Source organism: Vipera berus (assembly GCF_964194415.1).
Source record: "Vipera berus genome assembly, chromosome: 1".
Classification (NCBI taxonomy): Eukaryota; Metazoa; Chordata; class Lepidosauria; order Squamata; family Viperidae; genus Vipera; species Vipera berus.
Window position 1 is genome coordinate 319,182,065 of NC_138202.1, and position 20,554 is coordinate 319,202,618.

General features: G+C 38.8%; 1 protein-coding gene across 3 annotated transcripts in view; it reads left to right on the forward strand.

The window, feature by feature from the left end:
- The window catches only part of TTC7A (tetratricopeptide repeat domain 7A), a 180,076-nt gene that overhangs the window by 104,135 nt on the left and 55,387 nt on the right, over positions 1-20,554 (forward strand). For all 3 annotated transcript variants that reach the window (XM_081328349.1, XM_081328351.1, XM_081328350.1), the window contains exon 16: positions 17,049-17,165. In XM_081328349.1, coding sequence (XP_081184475.1) covers positions 17,049-17,165 — 117 coding nt within the window. The remainder of the gene's footprint in view (positions 1-17,048; positions 17,166-20,554) is intronic.

Here is a 20,554-nt window from a genome sequence, read left to right on the forward strand (position 1 = left end):
TAATCATTGACTTTATTTTGATTCTATAAGTAGGGTTTCTCTGTAATTTTGCAATGTTCTTGCCAAATTGCTAAAGAACAAACTAGACATATTTAGCAACTATACATGTGATAATTATTTTTAAACAAGTCATTACTGAAGGCAGGACAGTCCCCAATCTAATTCCTATCAACATAACAAAACAGGGACAGAAATACTTTTTTTTTCTTCTCCTACTGTCATCCCAGTCAAAAGTAACCGTTTCCCTCACTCAGAAAGAAAAATTCTCATTGCCACTGAGGACAGCTCCATTTTCAAGCAGACCCTTGTAATGGTGGTTCTGATGTGCATTGGGATCTCAGCAGGACAGAATGGGATTGAACATTTATTTAAATTTGCTGTTTACCACATAGACACACATGAACAAACACAGAGACAAATTCAGGTTCTAATGATTCTGGTTTTCAGACTGAAGGAGGCTTTTAAAAATACATCTTGATGTCTGAAAAAATTGGCTATGGTTCTCAGAAATCACTGACTTCCAAGTAAACATGAGTTTTATTTATATATTGATTTGTGTTGACAAAGAGTCATATAGTACTTTCCAGACTGACAATTTTTTATGACATGAGTTCCCATGGCCTACCTAGTCCATAAATTTTGAAGTATTAAACCCATGTTAGTCTTTAAAGTACAAGAAGACACTTAGTTATTTTTACTGTGACAAGTAATGCAACTATCCCTTTGGGTATTATTTTGCCTGAGTCAGACCTTGATGTACGATGTATCAGCAGTGTGCATTTACTGTTCTGTCAATGGCCTTGTGCAACATCTTAAGAGACATAATCCAAAGTAGATGTTGCCAGGATTAAAAGCAGAATAATTTTGGGGGGGATGTTTTTAGAGCAAAAACTAAAGCACTCTTTAAAATCCTCCTATCCTCTCCCTTCCAGAAATTCAGGGGGGGGGACCCTCCCTCTGGGAGGGTCTATATATATATGTATCAGAAGTAGAAATATCCTGCCAGAAAAAATAGAGAACCATATCCAGAATACTCTTTAAACAGTGATGGGATTCAAATATGTGAACAACCGGTTGTCTGTGAGGATGCCATTTCTGGAAGTTTGTTCTGGGCCTGGGCAACAAAAAATTAGTTACCGGTTTTGCCAAAGTGGTGCAAACTGGCTGAATCCCACCACTGTCTTTAAAGTATTGAACTTTAGAGACCAATGGATAGATTTCATAAAAATAAAAACTACTTATTACGTTGTAGGAAATATAAAATGCATCTATGTCATTTTTTTTTATTGAAAAGTTTTACAGTACATTTTTGAATACAAACCCCTCCCCTCCCCCTCCCCTCTCCCCAAACCTCCCCAACTCTCCCCTCCCCTCCCTCCTCCCCGACTTCCCAGAGCTAAATACAGGGTATAAAAATACAAACAAACATAATCTAAAATATGCAAACAACAATAAAATATTAAATTCTATCGCAATTTAACTCTTAATAAAATAACTACAAGCTAATTATACATCATATAAATCTGCTACTTATTCAAATGCTAAGTAAAACTTTTTAGTCCCATATTTATTCTGAATATAATCTATCCATCTCTTCCACTCCACTGTATATCTCTGTTGCGATTGATCTTTCAAATACGCTGAAATCTTTGCCATCTCCGCCAAGTTGGAAACTTTTAAAGTCCATTCTTCTATAGTCGGCAGTTCTTCCTTCTTCCAATATTGCGCTACTAACAGTGTCGCTGCCGTAATTAAATTCAACATCAATTTAATATCTACAACGGTAGTATCTGTGATAATACCCAATAAAAACAATTGCGGATAAAACTTTATCCTTTTCTTGCATCTATGTCATTTTCAAAGGTGTGGCATTCTTTAAAAGATTAATAGGAAAAAATTGAAGTGATAGGTTAATGTAGTATTGGTTTTTAATTTGCACATCTTTAAAAATGATTAGATAAATAATGAAATGTAAGCCTATCTATAGCTATTTCTCATACTGTCTTTCATTTCTAACAGTAATCTCATGGAAGGTCTGTTCTGTGACATATTATGTCTTGCTTGTAAATTTTGTATAAGGCCCTGGTTGGCTTCTGCAGGACAAAAAGATGTTTGACTATGACCTGATTCAACAGGGCTGTTCTCATGTCCTTCAATTTAACCCCCCCCCCAACTGAAAGTAAATACATTTTTATGTTATGTATAACAAATACCTTTTGCCTTAGTCAAGGCCACTTGTAATGAAAGTAACTATAGCAACAAAACAAAGTTTTCAACTAATAAAGGGACATTTCCAACACAGATAAGAGCTTGAGAGTCTGAAGTATGCATCCCTATTAGTTACCTTCAAGTCACAGAAGTGATATATTCCAGTGCCACTGAACTTTACAAAATGCTTTCTTAACAGTCTTCTGGCTTCTATGGGATGTCTTGTTGAAAGGTTTTGAATACATGAATACTCGTATACTGTCACATATATTAAATTAATAAAAGGTGAAAAATAAACAAATACACAATTATTATCTAAAATTTAGATTCCAGTAAATAAGTGCAGTCACAGGAGCTATATTAGGTGTCCTTGATCTGTGAACTGCACTGGGTGTCAGTTTGCTTCTGGGTCCAATTCAAGGTATTGGTCATCACCTTTAAAGCCCTACATGGCATAGACTACAGAACCGGCTTTGGTCCATCACATCAGCCTGCCCCATTTGATCAGGCAGGGAACATACACTGCAGACCCTGTCAGTCAAAAGAATTTCGACTGGTGGGGTCTAGGAAGGGAGACCCTTCTCTGCCACTGCCTCCATATTATGGAACATACTCTCCTGGCCTTCTATAAAGGGGTCAAACCCTGACTCTGGGGCCTTTCATGGGGGGGCGGGGCTGGCTGGTGTCATGAGAGCCTTCTCTCCGCCTTATTAACCAATGTTAAATGTCCATCCTGGGATTCTGTTTTTAATTTCTTTGAAATTTTATAATGTTATAATCTTACAATATTTAAAAATTTTAAATCCTAAATTAACCTTAATATTTTATTGTTCATTTTATGTCCTGTTTTATATGCTGTATAGCACCCAGAGTCCCTCCTTTAGGGAAATGGGTGGTGTAGAAGCATAAAATATAAATGAATGAATAAATAAATAACAACAGGAAAATAGCAGTAATATTTTATTCTTATTGTGGGAGAAGGTGGAGCTATAGGCTACTTCAGGTACTATATTATCTTTTTTTTTGCTAATCTTACTTACTGGTTTATGTAACCATATCTGTTTCTCCCCACCACCACCACTTTTTTAAAAAAAATGTTACCTAGCCATTACTAGGAATTCTGGGGGATGAAATCTATAGTTCTGAAGAATCTCTTAAAGCTAGAGAAATCTGGCAATAGTATAGTAATAGATAACATAACCCATAGCTTAGTGCAGACATGTCAAACACAAGGCCCGGGGGCCGGATCCGGCCCACGAAGTGGTTTCATGTGGCCCGTGAAGCCATCCTGGAAACAGTGAGGGAACGGCCCCCTCTGCCTTGGCCCTGGCCCAGAGACCCTCCTTCTGCCAGAGACCCTCAGATCTGTCCCACTCCTGCCCAGTCCCCCATAGGCACCCTTGATGCGAATGATGTAGAGCTGGCCATGCCCACCCAGTAGGCCATACGCACTCTAGCCACGCCCACCCAGTAGGCCACGCCCACCCTGGCCACGCCCACCCGGCCCCCTAAGGGCAACCGCAATGCTGATGCGGCCCTCAATGAAATTGAGTTTGACACCCCTGGCTTAGTGTATCAGTCTGAACCGATCTATATGTGTTGATTTTTCTGTTTGCAATAGGCTTGATGTTGATAATCAAGAACAAAACAATGCTCCCACCAATACCGACATGGCAACCCACGGTGTATAAACAAAGCAAACTCCACTCTCATCTAGCATTGAAAATGTTATCTAGTTTAGTACACCTGCAAGAAAACAACTAAGCTCAGAGAGCATCAAGATTCCACAGGATGGGTTTTTTAATGTTAATATAAACTATTAACATAGAAAATAAGGAAAAAATAAAAATATTCAGATTCTTAAAAATCAGAATGTCGTGTATTTCATCTGTTTACAGACCATTTCATATTTCTTGTACTTCTAAATGAAAAAACTTGCTTCAATTATAATCCAAACTGAACACATTTGATGCAATGGCGAGTTTAAAATTTAACTTTGTTAAACTGCCATTTAAATAATATTGAAAAAAAATCACAAAATCAGCTTTGGGGTAATGGGACATCACATGTGAGATTTAAATAATTAGGATCTATTATCACTAAGGTTTGCACCTATTAAAACCTGGCAACAGTTTTCATTATCTCTGTTTGGCCAAATAAGCATAATTATTCTTTAAAAGATTTCTGGTGTTTTTTTTTCAGTCACCTTCAGTTGCATTGATTTCTATTTTGTTTTGTGAATGGAAAAGGATTACATCTTCATTTACATATCATTATTTTAAAAAATTGAAGATTTGATAAACTTTACAATAGAAATAAAAGTATAATTAAAGTTTAGACATACCAAATCTAAAACATTATTTAGATGCTTTTCAGTTGAGACAATTCATATTAATAGAACTCAAAAATGTTCATGAGCAAACTGAGTTAGGATCAGACTGAAAATATTTTCCAGGTAGTAAGAAATTAATAGCTGTGATTTCAACAATGTTTGACTCCTGACTTAACTCCTCTTCATCCTTTCTTTGATAATTCATTTTTAAGCATATGAATACATTAGTTTAATAGAAGCAATTTTCTGAGTTACAGAATTATTTGGAAATCTATTTCCTGATGTCATGAGAAGCCAACCATAAAAACAAACCATAGAGAATATTACAATGACTAGTTGACTCAGGCTTATCTCAAATAAACTAAAAAGGGATTAGTTCCAGTTACTATCTAGACAGGAGACTATTGGTGATGGGATGTGCACCTGGAGAAAGGAGAGAGGATTTTTGGCACCACAGAGGTTTCCCACACAAAGGTCCACATTAAGAGACTGAGCAGTCCCAAACTGGATGGTGGAGGGGAGGAAAGGTTCAGGGTAGCCATATCCTAAAATGTGGATATATCTAGTAGATTAGAAGATTATGGTTTTAGTTTAGCTAGCAAGATCCTGTACATTAGCTGTAAGCAAATAAAGGAATGGTATCAACTGGATTTCTGTGTCATCGTTGAGCTTGGGCTTGACACTATCAAAAAGTGGCCAGACTCTAGATTGTTGTTGTTGTTGTTAGCTGCGAAGTCGTGTCCGACCCATCGCGACCCTATGGACAACATTCCTCCAGGCCTTCCTGTCCTCTACCATCTTCTGGAGTCCATTTAAGCTCACGCCTACTGCTTCAGTGACTCCATCCAGCCACCTCATTCTCTGTCGTCCCCTTCTTCTATTGCCCTCGATCTTTCCCAGCATTAGGCTTTTCTCCAGTGAGTCCTTCCTTCTCATTAGGTGGCCAAAGTATTTGAGTTTTAGCTTCAGGATCTGGCCTTCTAAAGAGCAGTCAGGATTGATCTCCTCTAGGACTGACCGGTTTGATCGCCTTGCAGTCCAAGGGACTCGCAGGAGTCTTCTCCAGCACCATAGTTCAAAGGCCTCAATTCTTTGGCGCTCAGCCTTTCTTATGGTCCAACTTTCACTGCCATACATTGCAACTGGGAAGACCATAGCCTTGACTATACGCACTTTTGTTGACAGGGTGATGTCTCTGCTTTTTAGTGTGCTGTCTAGATTTGCCATGGCTTTCCTCCCCAGGAGCAAGCGTCTTTTAATTTCTTGGCTACAGTCCCCATCTGCAGTGATCTTGGAGCCCAGGAAAATAAAATCTGTCACTACCTCCATTTCTTCCCCATCTATTTGCCAGGAATTGAGAGGGCCAGATGCCATGATCTTGGTTTTCTTAATGTTAAGTTTCAACCCAAGTTTTGCACTCTCCTTCTTCACCCGCAACAAGAGGCTCTTTAGTTCTTCTTCACTTTCTGCCATTAGAGTGGTATCATCTGCGTATCTTAGGTTGTTGATATTTCTTCCGGCAATCTTAATTCCAACTTTTGATTCATCTAGCCCTGCCTTTCTCATGATGTGCTCTGCATATAAGTTAAATAGGCAGGGCGACAGTATACAGCCTTGCCGGACTCCTTTCCCAATTTTGAACCAATCAGTGGTTCCGTGTCCAGTTCTCACTGTTGCTTCTTGACCCGCATATAGGTTTCTCAAGAGACAAATAAGATGGTCTGGTACTCCCATCTCTTTAAGAACTTGCCACAGTTTGTTATGATCCACACAATCAAAGGCTTTAGCATAGTCAATGAAGCAGAAGTAGATGTTTTTCTGGAACTCCCTAGCTTTCTCCATGATCCAGCGTATGTTGGCAATTTGATCTCTAGTTCCTCTGCCTCTTCGAAATCCTGCCTGTACTTCTGGTAGTTCTCGATCCACATACTGCTGAAGTCTAGCTTGTAGGATTTTAAGCATGACTTTACTAGCATGAGAAATGAGTGCAATGGTGCGATAGTTTGAACATTCTTTGGCACTGCCTTTCTTTGGAATTGGAATGTAAACTGATCTTTTCCAATCCTGTGGCCACTGTTGAGTTTTCCAAATTTGCTGGCAAATTGAGTGTAGCACTTTTACTGCACTGTCTTTTAAGATTTTGAATAGCTCAGCTGGAATACTGTCACCTCCACTAGCTTTGTTGTTGCTCAGCTTTTCTAAGGCCCACTTCACTTCACATTCTAGGATGTCTGGCTCGAGGTCAGTGACCACCTCATTGTGATTATCAGGGACATTAAGCTCATTCTTGTATAGTTCTTCTGTGTAATTTTGCCACCTCTTCTTAATCTCTTCTGCCTCTGTTAGGTCCCTGCCATTTTGGTCCTTTATCATGCCCATTTTTGCATTAAACGTTCCCTTCATCTCTCCAATTTTCTTGAAAAGATCTCTGGTCCTCCCTATTCTATTGTTTTCTTCTATTTCTTTGCACTGTTCATTTAAGAAGGCATTCTTATCTCTTCTAGCTATTCTCTGGAATTCTGCATTCAATTGGGCATATCTATGTTTTTCTCCCTTGCCTTTCGCTTCCCTCCTTTCCTTAGCTATTTGCAAAGCTTCCTCAGACAGCCATTTTGCTTTCTTGCATTTCTTTTTCTTTGGGATGGTTTTGGTTGCTACCTGTTGTACAATGTTGCGAACCTCTGTCCATAGTTCTTCAGGCACTCTGTCTATCAGATCTAATTCCTTAAATCTATTTGTCACCTCTACTGTATATTCAACAGGGATATGATTTAATTCATACCTGAGTGGCCTAGTGCTTTTCCCTACTTTCTTCAGTTTAAGCTTAAACTTTGCAAGGAGAAGCTCATGGTCTGAGCCACAGTCAGCTCCTGGTCTTGTTTTTACTGACTGTATAGAGCTTCTCCATCTTTGGCTGCAGAGCATATAGTCAATCTGATTTCTGTGATGACCGTCTGGTGATGTCCATGTGTAGAGCCGTCTCTTGGGTTGTTGGAAAAGAGTGTTTGCTATGACCATCGTATTCTCTTGACAAAATTCTATCAGCCTGTGCCCTGCTTCATTTTGTACTCCAAGGCCAAACTTGCCTGTTATTCCAGTTATCTTTTGGCTTCCTACTTTAGCATTCCAATCCCCCATGATGATAAGGACATCATTTTTGGGTGTTAGTTCTATAAGGTGCTGTAGGGCTTCATAGAACCGGTCAATTTCATCCTCTTCAGCACCGGTGGTTGGGGCATAGACTTGGACTACTGTGATATTGAATGGTTTGCCTTGGATTCGAACTGAGATCATTCTGTCATTTTGAGGATTGTATCCCAGTATTGCTTTTCCTACTCTTTTATTGACTATGAAGGCTACTCCATTTCTTCTGAGGGATTCTTGCCCGCAGTAGTATACCTGATGGTCATCTGAATTAAATTCACCCATTCCTGTCCATTTTAGTTCGCTGATACCTAAGATGTCGATGTTCAGTCTTGTCATCTCTTGTTTGACCACGTCCAGCTTTCCTTGATTCATGGATCTTACATTCCAGGTTCCTATGGAGAAAAAATCTTTACAGCATCGGACTTTCCTTTCACCACCAGACACATCCACAGCTGAGCGTCCTTTCGGCTTTGGCCCAGTCGCTTCATTCTTTCTGGCGCTACTAGTACTAGCCCTCTGCTCTTCCCCAGTAGCGTATTGGACGCCTTCCGACCTGAGGGGCTCATCTTCCAGCGTCATATCGTTTTGCCTTTTGGTACTGTCCATAGGGTTTTCATGGCAAAGATACTGGAGTGGTTTGCCATTTCCTTCTCCAGTGGATCACGTTTTGTCAGAACTCTCGGCTATGACCTGTCCGTCTTGGGTGGCCCTGCACGGCATAGCTCATAGCTTCATTGAATTACGCAAGCCCCTTCACCACGACAAGGCAGTAATCCATGAAGGGGCTTGCGTAATTGCGTAAGACTCTAGATTAGTTTAGAAAATTGAAAAACATGGGGGATGGTTACAGTGGCAAACCACTTCTGCCCATATGCCAAGAGCCCTACATGAAGATGACCCCGAAATCACCAAGAGTTGATTTCAGCTTGAAGAATTACTTTATTAATTACATGGTCTAAATTTAATACTTTCATATTGTATTAATGCAGGTATAAAAATAGGAAATGGGGGAAAACATTTAATAAACATTGATAATGAATTTCTTAATAATGAATAGTAAGAATTTTTGTCTAAATTACCCTGTGCATATAAATTATTGAAACATAAGAAATTGAATTAATTATTATTAAATATTTAAAAAGAAAAACCAAAGTACATCTTTATTGAAATAATAGTGCTTAAAGTGTGGGAAATTATTCTGGCTGCTAACAAAGAACAGTTGAAAAACCTAGAGTGAAGGATATATTTGCTTATTTTTTATTAACTGAATCAGTAATATTTTTCTAATAGATTAGCTTGAACTGTCTAAATGTCGCTTTGACTAGATATATTAAATACACAAGGTAAAAATATTTTTTAAATGTTTAAATTCTGAATACAGCCAGCTCTGCAGTTTCCTCTGAGTGATATTGCTGGGTGCCCACAAGGTTCTCTTGTTCGCTTCGTCAGGATATATATGAAGTAAAAGAGTGTTTTGTGAGGCACTAAAAATTAGGCTTGCTTTCAAAAACAAGGTGAAAAAAGCAGGCTTATTGATGTCACTTCATGTTTAGTATATACATTTAAGGAAAACTGAAAGGCTGTGTAGAACTTCTAAAAATTCCTAATTAAACAGAAAGTCAGTTCCAGCTCCACCCAATTTGCTCCCAAACAAAACCTCTGTGAAAGGTAACAGTCAACATTATTTTGAATAGATTGAAAGAACAACACAGTGCCTTTTAGTTTAGTTTGCTGAATATGTGTTTAGAAAGGGATTTCAGCAGGGTGATTCCATGCTGGGTTAATCAGGTCTCCTGTACCTTTAATAATTAAACAAAGGAGAATTTCCATATAAACAGCTGTTTCTCTCTGAGCTTGGTTGTTTTCTTGCAGATGTTTCATTGCTCACACTAGGTAAAATCATCAGTGATAGCACGAACTAGCACTGATAATGTTGCCTGCCTAGTATGCATAGTGAAATGTTTGCAGAAAACAAGCATACTCAAAGAACACCAAGAACCCCTCATTTCATCTCTGAGCTACAAATATCCTCCTTTTATTGGAGCCTTTTCTCTTTCCCTGGCTGTGATCCCTGAATGTGCCAAAACAGGTGAAAAGGAGCTAAGGAAGTAAATATTAAAAGATGGGAGGTTGTATAATGAAAATAAAATCTGTATGTAGCTACATATTTGCTACATATTTGAAATGACACTTATCACTTCAACTATGACTTTTGATGTAAAAGAGTAGGCCTTCACCTTACTGTTAATCCATTTTTACAAATGTTGGGCATTTTGGAGGGAGACCAGAATACACTGCAACTCTATGATAACTTCCTTATTCACTACAGAAATCAAAACAAACCTTAGATGACAGGATTAGCATCATATTTGCATCTAATAAAAAGGATACTATGTTAGCCAGCTGGTTAACAGCCAACCAGGAAGCTATTCTCTTTCATTGTCCTAATTTAGCCCAATTAAAGAGAAAAAAAAGTCACTCTAAGGTGGACATTTTAGAAGCACAGTACAGTAAGTGCTAAATTCCAGTGACGTGGGAAACTAAATTGCTTGGAGCCAGGACAAGGCAAGAATTCACACCAGTAGGAAACTGGCTGCTTTCAATCTCCAGCATTTCTGCCGAAGAACTGTGCTTGTGTGAATTTATCCTATATCATGGAGAACATAGTTCCATGGCTTTGCTGTCCAAAGGCAATGACCGTATGTGACTGCATAAATGCAGAGCTGATCTGGAAGCGGCACAAATATTGCATGTCAAGTGACCTGAGTATCACCACTGAATAAGAGTTGAATCCAGGTTCTCTTAACTCTGCTGCAGCTTATTATTCACTTAAGTGGCTTCTCTGAGTCTGGTTCCCTTAACTAAAATAATAGCTATCATTTCCCCCAAAATTACTCAGCATAATCTATCCTTTGAAACTGCAGAGAAGGTAGCGTCTGCTACTGTCTTATAGTGCTCCAAATCCCAGGCTCCACCTCCACCTCCAGATTTTAGGCATAAGGCTTTCTTAAGAGGTCGTGAGGAACTTGATCTGACCACGGTGACTCATGTCAGTGGACTGAAAAGCTTTGCTCAGAAGTTCTTGTGGGGCGTAATGTCAGATAAGAAAAAAGAATTTACAAAAGACAAACGCAATGAAGCATTTGGGAAGGCTATGACAAATAAGCTATACTTTGTATACAGACTTTAAAACATTAATTGTCAGTTATACTGTCTGCCTGTTTGTACTTAAGAAAATAATATTAAAGTCTCCTGCAGTGCACCCTGAATTAGGCATCCTGCATCCTGGAGGACAGTGGAGAAATGGAATGATCATATCTTTTTGTGCTATCTTATTTTATCTTTATTTATCTTCATAAGAAAAAGAAAATAACTGGCCCATAAATCAGCTTTAGAATTGTTCAAACAATTGCACCTTTTATTGTTCTGGTACAGCAGGTGGCAGTACAGAGCTAAACAAGACTGATCCTTAAAAAGGCAAGCAGGGTTGGACTTGGTTGGTACTTGATTGGGAAACTCTGAGGGATCTCAAGGCTATATGCTAGATTATGAACTGTATCCTGAAAGAAGGCAATGCTAACCACTTTATATTCTTACCAAGGAAACTACATGGAGTTACAGGACTCAAGTTTACCTTGAGGGAGTCTTTTTACTTTTCTTGTTCACGTGCGTGTGGTCCTCAATGGAACTGCATCTACATGGAAGGAAGTGTGTAGTGGGGTGCCCCAGGGCTCTGTTCTGGGCCCAGTGCTCTTCAACATTTTCATCAACAATTTGGATGGGATAGATGGGGAGCTCATCAAATTTGCGGATGACACCAAGCTGGCAGGAATAGCCAATACTCCAGAAGATAGGCTTACAATACAGGAGGATCTGGACAGACTCGAACACTGGGCGCTATCTAACAAAATGAAATTCCATGGTGAAAAAAGTAAGGTTCTACATTTAGGCAGGAAAAATCAAATGCACAGGTATAGCACAGGTGGTACATTGCTCAATAGTAGTAACTGTAAGAGGGATCTCGGAGTCCTAGTAGACAATCACTTCATAATAATAATAATAATAATGATAATGATAATAATAATGATAATAATAATAATAATAATAATAATAATAATAATAATAATAATAATAATAATAATAATAAGTTGGAAGGGACCTTGGAGGTCATCTAGTCTAACCCCCTGCTAAGGCAGGAAACCCTATACCATTTCAGACAAATGGCTGGCCAGTCTCTTCTTAAAAACTTCCAGTGTTGGAGCATTCACCACTTCTGGAGGCAGGTTGTTCCACTGGTTAGTTGTTCTAACTGTCAGGAAGTTTCTCCTTAGTTCTAGGTTGCTTCTCTCCTTGACTAGTTTCCATCCGTTGCTTCTTGTCCTGCTTTCAGGTGCTTTGGAGAATAGCTTGACTCCCTCTTCTTTGTGGCAGCCCCTGAGATATTGGAACACTGCTATCATGTCACCTCGCACCCTTCTCTTCATTAAACTACACATACCCAATTCCAGCAACCGTTCCCTATATGTTTTAGCCTCCAGTCCTCCAATCATCTTTGTTGCTCTTCTCTGTACCCTTTCTAGAGTCTCAACATCTTTTTTACATCGTGGTGACCAAAACTGGATGCAGTATTCCAGGTGTGGCCTTACCAAGGCATTGTAAAGTGGTATTAGTACTTCACGTGATCTTGATTCTATCCCTCTGTTAATGCAGCCTAGCACTGTGTTGGCTTTTTTGGCAGCTGCAGCACACTGCTGGCTCATATTTAAGTGATTGTCCACTAGGACTCCGAGATCTCTCTCACAGTTACTATTATTGAGCAAGGTGCCACCTATACTATACCTGTGCATTTGATTTTTCCTGCCTAAATGTAAAACCTTACTTTTTTCACCATTGAATTTCATTTTGTTAGATATTTCCAGTGTTCGAGTCTGTCCAGATCCTCCTGTATCTTAAGCCTATCTTCTGGAGTATTGGCTATTCCTGCCAGCTTGGTGTCGTCTGCAAATTTGATGAGTTCCCCATCTATCCCCTCATCCAAATCGTTGATGAAGATGTTGAAGAGCACTGGGCCCAGAACAGAGCCCTGGGGCATCCCACTACACACTTCCTTCCATGTAGATGCAGTTCCATTGAGGACCACACACTGAGTATGGCCTGTCAGCCAGCTACAAATCCATCTGGTTGTGATGCTATCTAACCCACATTTTTCTATCTTATCAAGTAGTAGGTTGTGATCTACTTTATCAAATGCCTTACTGAAGTCCCAGTAAATTATATCTACAGCATTCCTCTGGTCCACTAGTTTTGTCACTTGGTCAAAGAATGCAATAAGGTTTGTCTGGCACGATCTGTTTTTGACAAACCCATGTTGGCTTTTAGTGATAAGTTTGTTTGCATCAAGGTGTTCGCTGATTTGTTGTTTGATTATCTTTTCCAGAATCTTCCCAGGTATTGAGGTCAGGCTGATAGGTCTGTAGTTTCCTGGATCTATTTTTTCCCCTTTTTTGAATATGGGAACTACATCAGCTCTCTTCCAGTCCTCTGTAGTTCCCCAGTGCTCCAGGATCTTTGAAAAATATAGTTCAGTGGTTCTGAGATCACGTCTGCCAGTTCCTTGAGAACCTTGGGGTGTAATCCATCTGGTCCTGGTGATTTGAACTCGTCTAGGCTGGACAGGTGCTCACTTACCATTTTCTTGCCTATCTTAACTTGCATTTCTATTCTGGTTTTTATGGCACTGGTTTTGGTAGGTTGGACTGCAGTGAGCCAGCAGTGTGCTGCTGCCGCCAAAAAAGCCAACACAGTGCTAGGCTGCATTAACAGAGGGATAGAATCAAGATCACGTGAAGTACTAATACCACTTTACAATGCCTTGGTAAGGCCACACCTGGAATACTGCATCCAGTTTTGGTCACCACGATGTAAAAAAGATGTTGAGACTCTAGAAAGGGTACAGAGAAGAGCAACAAAGATGATTGGAGGACTGGAGGCTAAAACATATAGGAAACGGTTGCTGGAATTGGGTATGTGTAGTTTAATGAAGAGAAGGGTGAGGGGTGACATGATAGCAGTGTTCCAATATCTCAGGGGCTGCCACAAAGAAGAGGGAGTCAAGCTATTCTCCAAAGCACCTGAAAGCAGGACAAGAAGCAACGGATGGAAACTAGTCAAGGAGAGAAGCAACCTAGAACTAAGGAGAAACTTCCTGACAGTTAGAACAACTAACCAGTGGAACAACCTGCCTCCAGAAGTGGTGAATGCTCCAACACTGGAAGTTTTTAAGAAGAGACTGGCCAGCCATTTGTCTGAAATGGTATAGGGTTTCCTGCCTTAGCAGGGGGTTGGACTAGATGACCTCCAAAGTCCCTCCCAACATCATCATCATCATCATCATCATCATCATCATCATCATTATTATTATTATTATTATTATTATTATTATTATTAATTGAGCAAGAGCTGCATGGATGGCAGGGCTTTGAGGTGGGTGGGCAAATGTGCAAATGCTTCCATTTGGCGTACCTGCATCATATTTAATTGTGTATATATATTCCAGAGGTCCTTCTCCCTCTCTCACATCCCTACCCTTTCCATAATCCTCTCAACAGGCCTAAAAAAATGGCTGGCTTCATGCAGCCAATAGGGAAAAGAATACAGTCCTTTATTTTCCAGTAGCCAACTATGCCACTGAATACTGATAGGAATCCTTGAACCTTTGAGCTCTGAAATTCTGTGAAAGATGCTGCTTTTCAGGTGTTCATGGCACAGTTTTAATAAGAAGTGGGGGAATTCCACTCAGGAGCAAGAACTCTATATTCATGTTAAATGGGTATGCACAATTTGTGCCGGACATTAATGCATCTGTGAAATCTGAAAAGTTTTGCAGCGGTGAAGGTGGTGATGATTGCTAAGGTGGGATGCGATGGCTCAGCGGTTAACTTTCTGAGCTTGTGATCTGGAAAGCCTACAGTGCAGGTTTGAGATCTCAGTGCTGCACAACAGGCTACGCTCACGTTCCTCAGCGTCAGCTCCTGCCTAGCAGTTTGAAAGCATGCAAATGCAAGTAGATAAATAGGTACGGCTTTAGCAGATATGTTACTGCATTCCGTATTTTCATGCGGCCCATGTAATGATGGAAACATCTCAGACAATGCAGGCTCCCTCAGCTAAACATTGGAGATGAACACAGTCCCTTGAATCAGAGGAAACCTTTAAACTGATAAATGGACAAATATATTTCCTCAACCGCATTGGAACACTTGAGCACTTTTCATCTGATAGGAAGGCATTTAAATGAAAAATGTTAGGGAGTAAATATACTGGGATTCTTACAAAAACATTGAGATCACAGGCATGATTAAATATTAAAAAGATTATTTTGAAACAAAGTGCACTTTCTTGTCTTGGGCTTTCACTTATTTTATGTTTTAAAGGGTACTCTGACATTAAATCTGAGACCCTTCTTATGGGAAGGCTTGGTTTCCAGTGAAAGTTTCGTCTCATATATTCAACTCACCTTTTATTGAATGACAATTTTATTTCTGTCAATGGATGTTCCTATTCAGGGACATGGGTATAAAGAGGCAATCCTTCATGTAACCAAATGGAATTTGATAGAAGGCTTTGTATTTTAAACATAGCTCTGCTGACGTTTTTCTTAATGGCTCTGAGGATTAAACTCTACTTCCTGCCATATATCTTGCAGCAAGTTCTGTATTTCAGCAGATAGAATAAAGTTCAGTTCAAGACCTTATTTGACATTCACACAACCATAACTCTCCTTTTTGTAAAACTCTTGTTAAGTTTTCTGCTGATATTGCATTGTACTAGGCCAAGAAGGTGGGGGGGGGAGCAGGGGGAACCACTAAGCCTAACTCATGAGCATGTGCTTCTGCGTTTCATTCACCAGCTGGACCACTAATTATACATTGCCAACAAAAGGACGAAGCTTTGCATGAAATATATGTGTGCTAATTTACATATGTGATACCTCTTTTGAAAGAACATTTATAAGTCAAGCAAAAAGCCACTCAAAAGTTGCTGCATTAATGAGATGGAGACTTAGAAATTTAATAAATAATTATACATCTGACACTGTTGTAGGGGAACATTGTGACTAGGCTTTTTGTGTGTTGGCTCAATCTGTTCTCCGGTGGCACCTTGGGATGATAGGCTATACTGTATTAAGTTAGCAGATTTGCCTCAGTGCAAGAAAAGTCATGCTGACACCTTGAAAAGGTATTGTAGAGCTAAGAAAATCAATGAAAAGGTCAACCAAAATAATTAAGGAACTGAGCTAATTCCTCTGTAAGTTTCTCCCCTTAAAACATATAGTACTAATATAATATATAATGTAATATAGTGGAAATAATCTCTTTAGGGTTATTCTGGCCCTTATCAATATTATATTTCTGGCCCTTATCAATATTATAATGCTCATTCAATGAAGTTTACTTTGAATAATGATTTTGGCAGGATCGGTTTAAAGGCTATGAATATAGTGTGTGTTTTTCCATGATGATGTTAAATATGTACAAATGTATGACTTAAGAAATCTGTTAAAGTTGTTAGTTTAGATACCTTTTTTCTTGTTTTTTTTGTAATTCTTCACTAGTTTTACCCTTTTAGAATCTTTTCTATACAATTTATGTTTCTGTAGTTTTTAAAATCTTTGTAAAATCTTCTTTTAATTCAAATTATTAAAAAAAACTAGGTTGTCAACATTTGTAGATTTGGGGATCGAAGATTATTTTTCATTATTTTTAACTTCATTTCTATTATAAAGTTTGTTTTTCAGTTTTTCCTGTTATTATATGAACATACTATGTAATATATGATAACAGAATTTTAATGTTAACATGGTACTAAAAATTAAGCATAAGGAATCCATTTGCAAACTAGTAACCAGTTTTATAATATTGATTCTATACATTTAACCCATCTACATCCATGGATGGGGTAGGGGGGAATCACTTTTTCTTAGTTACTTGTTTCTGCCAATCTGTCTGGTTTTCTCCTCGATTTTGATTTTTAAAAAATATTTGAATAAAATTTACATTTATTTTGGGGTGAACTATTAGGATTTTTTCCTCTTTTTAAAATTTCTGCAATAATTAGGGTTCCCCCATCCATCCTGATGTCTTTCTAACGGCTCCATTTTGGCTGTAATGCTGGCTGTAGTTATCACCTAAGCATAGTGTGTTTATATTATATGAAGATATGGAAATGGCTTAATTTTGGATGTCAGTAAACTCTTGACATCTTCCCTCTACAAATGGAAATCATGTTTATCATGCTGCATTTATCTGCACAACTAAATTTTATTTGCTTTTTTATGTGTATGTATATTTTTTTATTGCAGTTTACTCTTCACAAAAATAAAACTGGAATTAATACATAAAGGACCGGAAGAGGCTTTAGTGACCTGTAGACATATGTTACATCAGTGGCAAATGTTGTATAATGTTTCGCAGCAAAGGTAGGCTTTTCTTTAAATTAAAACTGGATTTTCTTAAAATGGAGATGCAGAAAGGGTTGTCTGGGCATGGGAGTTATATGCAGTTTCATACCCAACATATCATGAACAGCTGCAAAATTTGAGCCATATTGAATCAAGCCACTGCTTGCTAATATCTAGCATTCTGTGTAAGGTAGTGGTCAGCCAGAACATGCAGGGACTACAAGCATGGACAGAGGGCAATCGTGTTCTACTATTATTCCTCAGTAGCTGGTATGTGAGGAATGCTATGATTCAGGAGATAATATTCAACCATTAGGAACAGTAACCACTGAAAGGCTTATCATCCATGGAATTGTTTATCTAAACTGGTATGACTTAAATTGGTTGCTAGTCTAAACTTTGCAAAGAACTGCCTTTCACTGATCCTGAATCATTCCTCTTTTAATTTCAGTGGCTGATTTTTAACACTATGACAGGAGGAGACAAACTTCTGTCTCTCCATACTTTCATAAGTTATTACATTTCTCCATATAGTCTTTATTCTATTTAAAACACAGTCAACCAATTTCGGAATACAATGTAGGAGCTCTTCACATCCTTCATCAGTGTTTCTATTCTGAATGATTCTGTGTCATCAAGACACTTGTCTATGTTATCGTTCACCCCTTGAACAAATTAAAAAGTAGAGATTTCAGCGTATTTGAAAGACCAATCGCAACAGAGATACATTGTGGAATGGAGGAGATGGATTGAATATATTCAGAATAAATATGGGACTAAAAAGTTTCATTTAGCATTTGAATAAGTAGTGGATCTATATGATGTATAACTAGTTAGTAGTTATTTTATTAATATTTTGACGATGGAGAGTTAAAGTGCGACAGAATTTAATGTTTTATTGTTGTTAGCATATTTTAGATTATGCTTGTTTGTATTTTTATACCCTGTATTCAGCTCTGGGAAGTCGGGGAGGGGGTAGGGTAGGGTAGGGAGGGGTTGGGGAGAGGGGAGGGGGAGGAGGGGGTTTTTTTGTATTCAAAAATGTATTGTAAAACTTTTCAATAAAAAAAAGTAGAGATCCCAGTGCTTCAAGAAGTCTAGGTCAGTCTAGGAAGCTAGCATTTGTTTGTAATTGAGTGTGTGCGTGTGCGTATGTGTATGTGAAGTATTAGTCCATCATGTGAGAACACCACACCTTTAATCTGTGATATAGTTCCTGTAGGAGATCAGTCATAAATAGTGATTCCATCAACAAAAGTGCCATCATTGTGGAAATGAGTCAATATTGACTGTAACAAGGAAATAGAATCCAGAAACAAGATCATCTTAGCAGCTTGAAATTCTTTCAAGAAACCAAGCTGATTGTCTTAAGAGTAACTTTGCCACTTGCTTGCAGCCCAATCACAGCTTCCTGAAGGGATGGAGATTATTTTGGTGACCACAACCTAATTAAGAAGAGGTACACTTCCCTCTATTACTCATTCTTGGTTCTATTGTCAACATAATATCTGCTAAAAAACCTGGCCAGCTTGATTTAACATATCAAGGAATGGAAACGGAATGAGTAACTCAGTAAAGAGATGGACCTGCAGTAGAATAGCAGCTGGGAAGGAAGGGAGGAAGAGTTCCATACTGACTATCTAGTTGTCCTGATGGCAAAAAGATTTGCACCATAGTGACATTCCCTTAGTCCATATGTGAAGCAGTCCCAAGTGTGTCTAGTACAAGATTCTCAAAGACCTGAAGCTATCTCTACCACCAGATGATCAAGAAAGGATTTTTTTTGCATTATGTTTAAGCCTAAATTGGCAAACATATATGTGAGCCAACTGGCTAGGAGACATTATTGTGAGTTATTAGCTTGTCTAAACATTTTCAAAGCTACAATTCAAGGCACTATAAAGCCCGAAATGGCATAGGCCAGGCTTGTGGGACCAACCTTTCTTTCATTGTTTCTGGTCACCCCACCAGATTTAGTTGAGAAGACATGCTCTGGGCCCCTTCTTTCAAATTATGCCATCTTGTTGGAGCTTGGAGTTGTGCTTTCTCAGTAGTAGCACCTGCCCTATAGAACAGCATTCTCCTAGGACTTGGATGGTGCCAGCTCCATTATCCTTTTTGTAAGGAAGAATTTATTATTGAAGATCTGCCTGTTTCCTTAGGCATTTAGGTCAGGTGTTTTGATGGTTCTGGTATTGTTCATGCACCTTAACCCCACCCCCTCACCACTGCCTCCTTGTAAGTGGGGTTATTGTTTATCCTTGGGTACCTGGGATTATATATTGTAAGTTTTTCTGGATTTTTAATCCTTATAAGACAGGGGTTTCAAAATGGCAGCCCACAGGCTGGATGCATCATGTGCAGGCCATACCCACCCTGACTCTGCAAAGGCAAAAAATGTCATGATACTTCATGATACATCACATTACGCGATCAAGTTTGTCACCCGTGTTATAAGCCATGCAGATTCACTGATGAGATGGGTGGCTATATAAATCATTTAAATAAGTAAATACCTGAGTAGGAACAGCAATTAAATATAAAAATAATGTTCTTAAAGAATGCATATTGTTGTTATTGAATAGAGGTGGAAGAGGCCATTTGGCCATCAAGTGCAATACCCTATTGCATGAAGGAATCCAAATTAAAGCATTGTTATTGTCTAACTTCCATTGGCACCCATTCAAGAAAGGATGTCTGCCCTCTGTCTGAATAATTTATTCTACTGTCCAGCTGCTTTTTTTTAAATAATGTTTAATCAGAATCTGCTTTCCATTATTCCATCTCCTATACTTAGAAAGAGAAGAAAAAGAAGGTTGTATGTCTGCACTGCACCCACTTAAATACTTATAAATCCTGGAGTGGATTTACAAGCATTTTAGTAGGTTCAGGATTCCTGCCTAAATCTAAATACAGACGCCTGAATAAGAGACCTGAAATTTGTAGAAAACATTAAGCATCCACAAGCAAGCATTGAAGGATATGTCACTTTATATCACTTGGAAATGAGAAGGCAGGCAATATCATATAATCAGCCGTCTCTAGGAACCGGGCCTTGGGAAATAACCATCATGGTTACCAAGTCTTGTTTGGAGAATAGCAGGATCCCAGGGATCATTCCCCTCCCCCCCAATGGGAAGTGATGACTTCCCAATGCAGCTTCATTCCAGAGATAAACCTGAAAACTTAATGCAGGTTGCCATTTAGAATTCATTATAGCTTTGCTGGATTGCAGATCAAGGCAAATAGACCGACCAGAACTAAATCGGGAAGTCACTGCCAGCTGTTGGGTATATTCCATGGAGAGCACAAATCTTATCAGATCCTTGCACTCGGGGAGGGAGGGAGAGAGGGAGGGTGGGAGGCAGAGAGAGAGAAGAAAGGAAATCCCTTCTCTTTTACCCCTG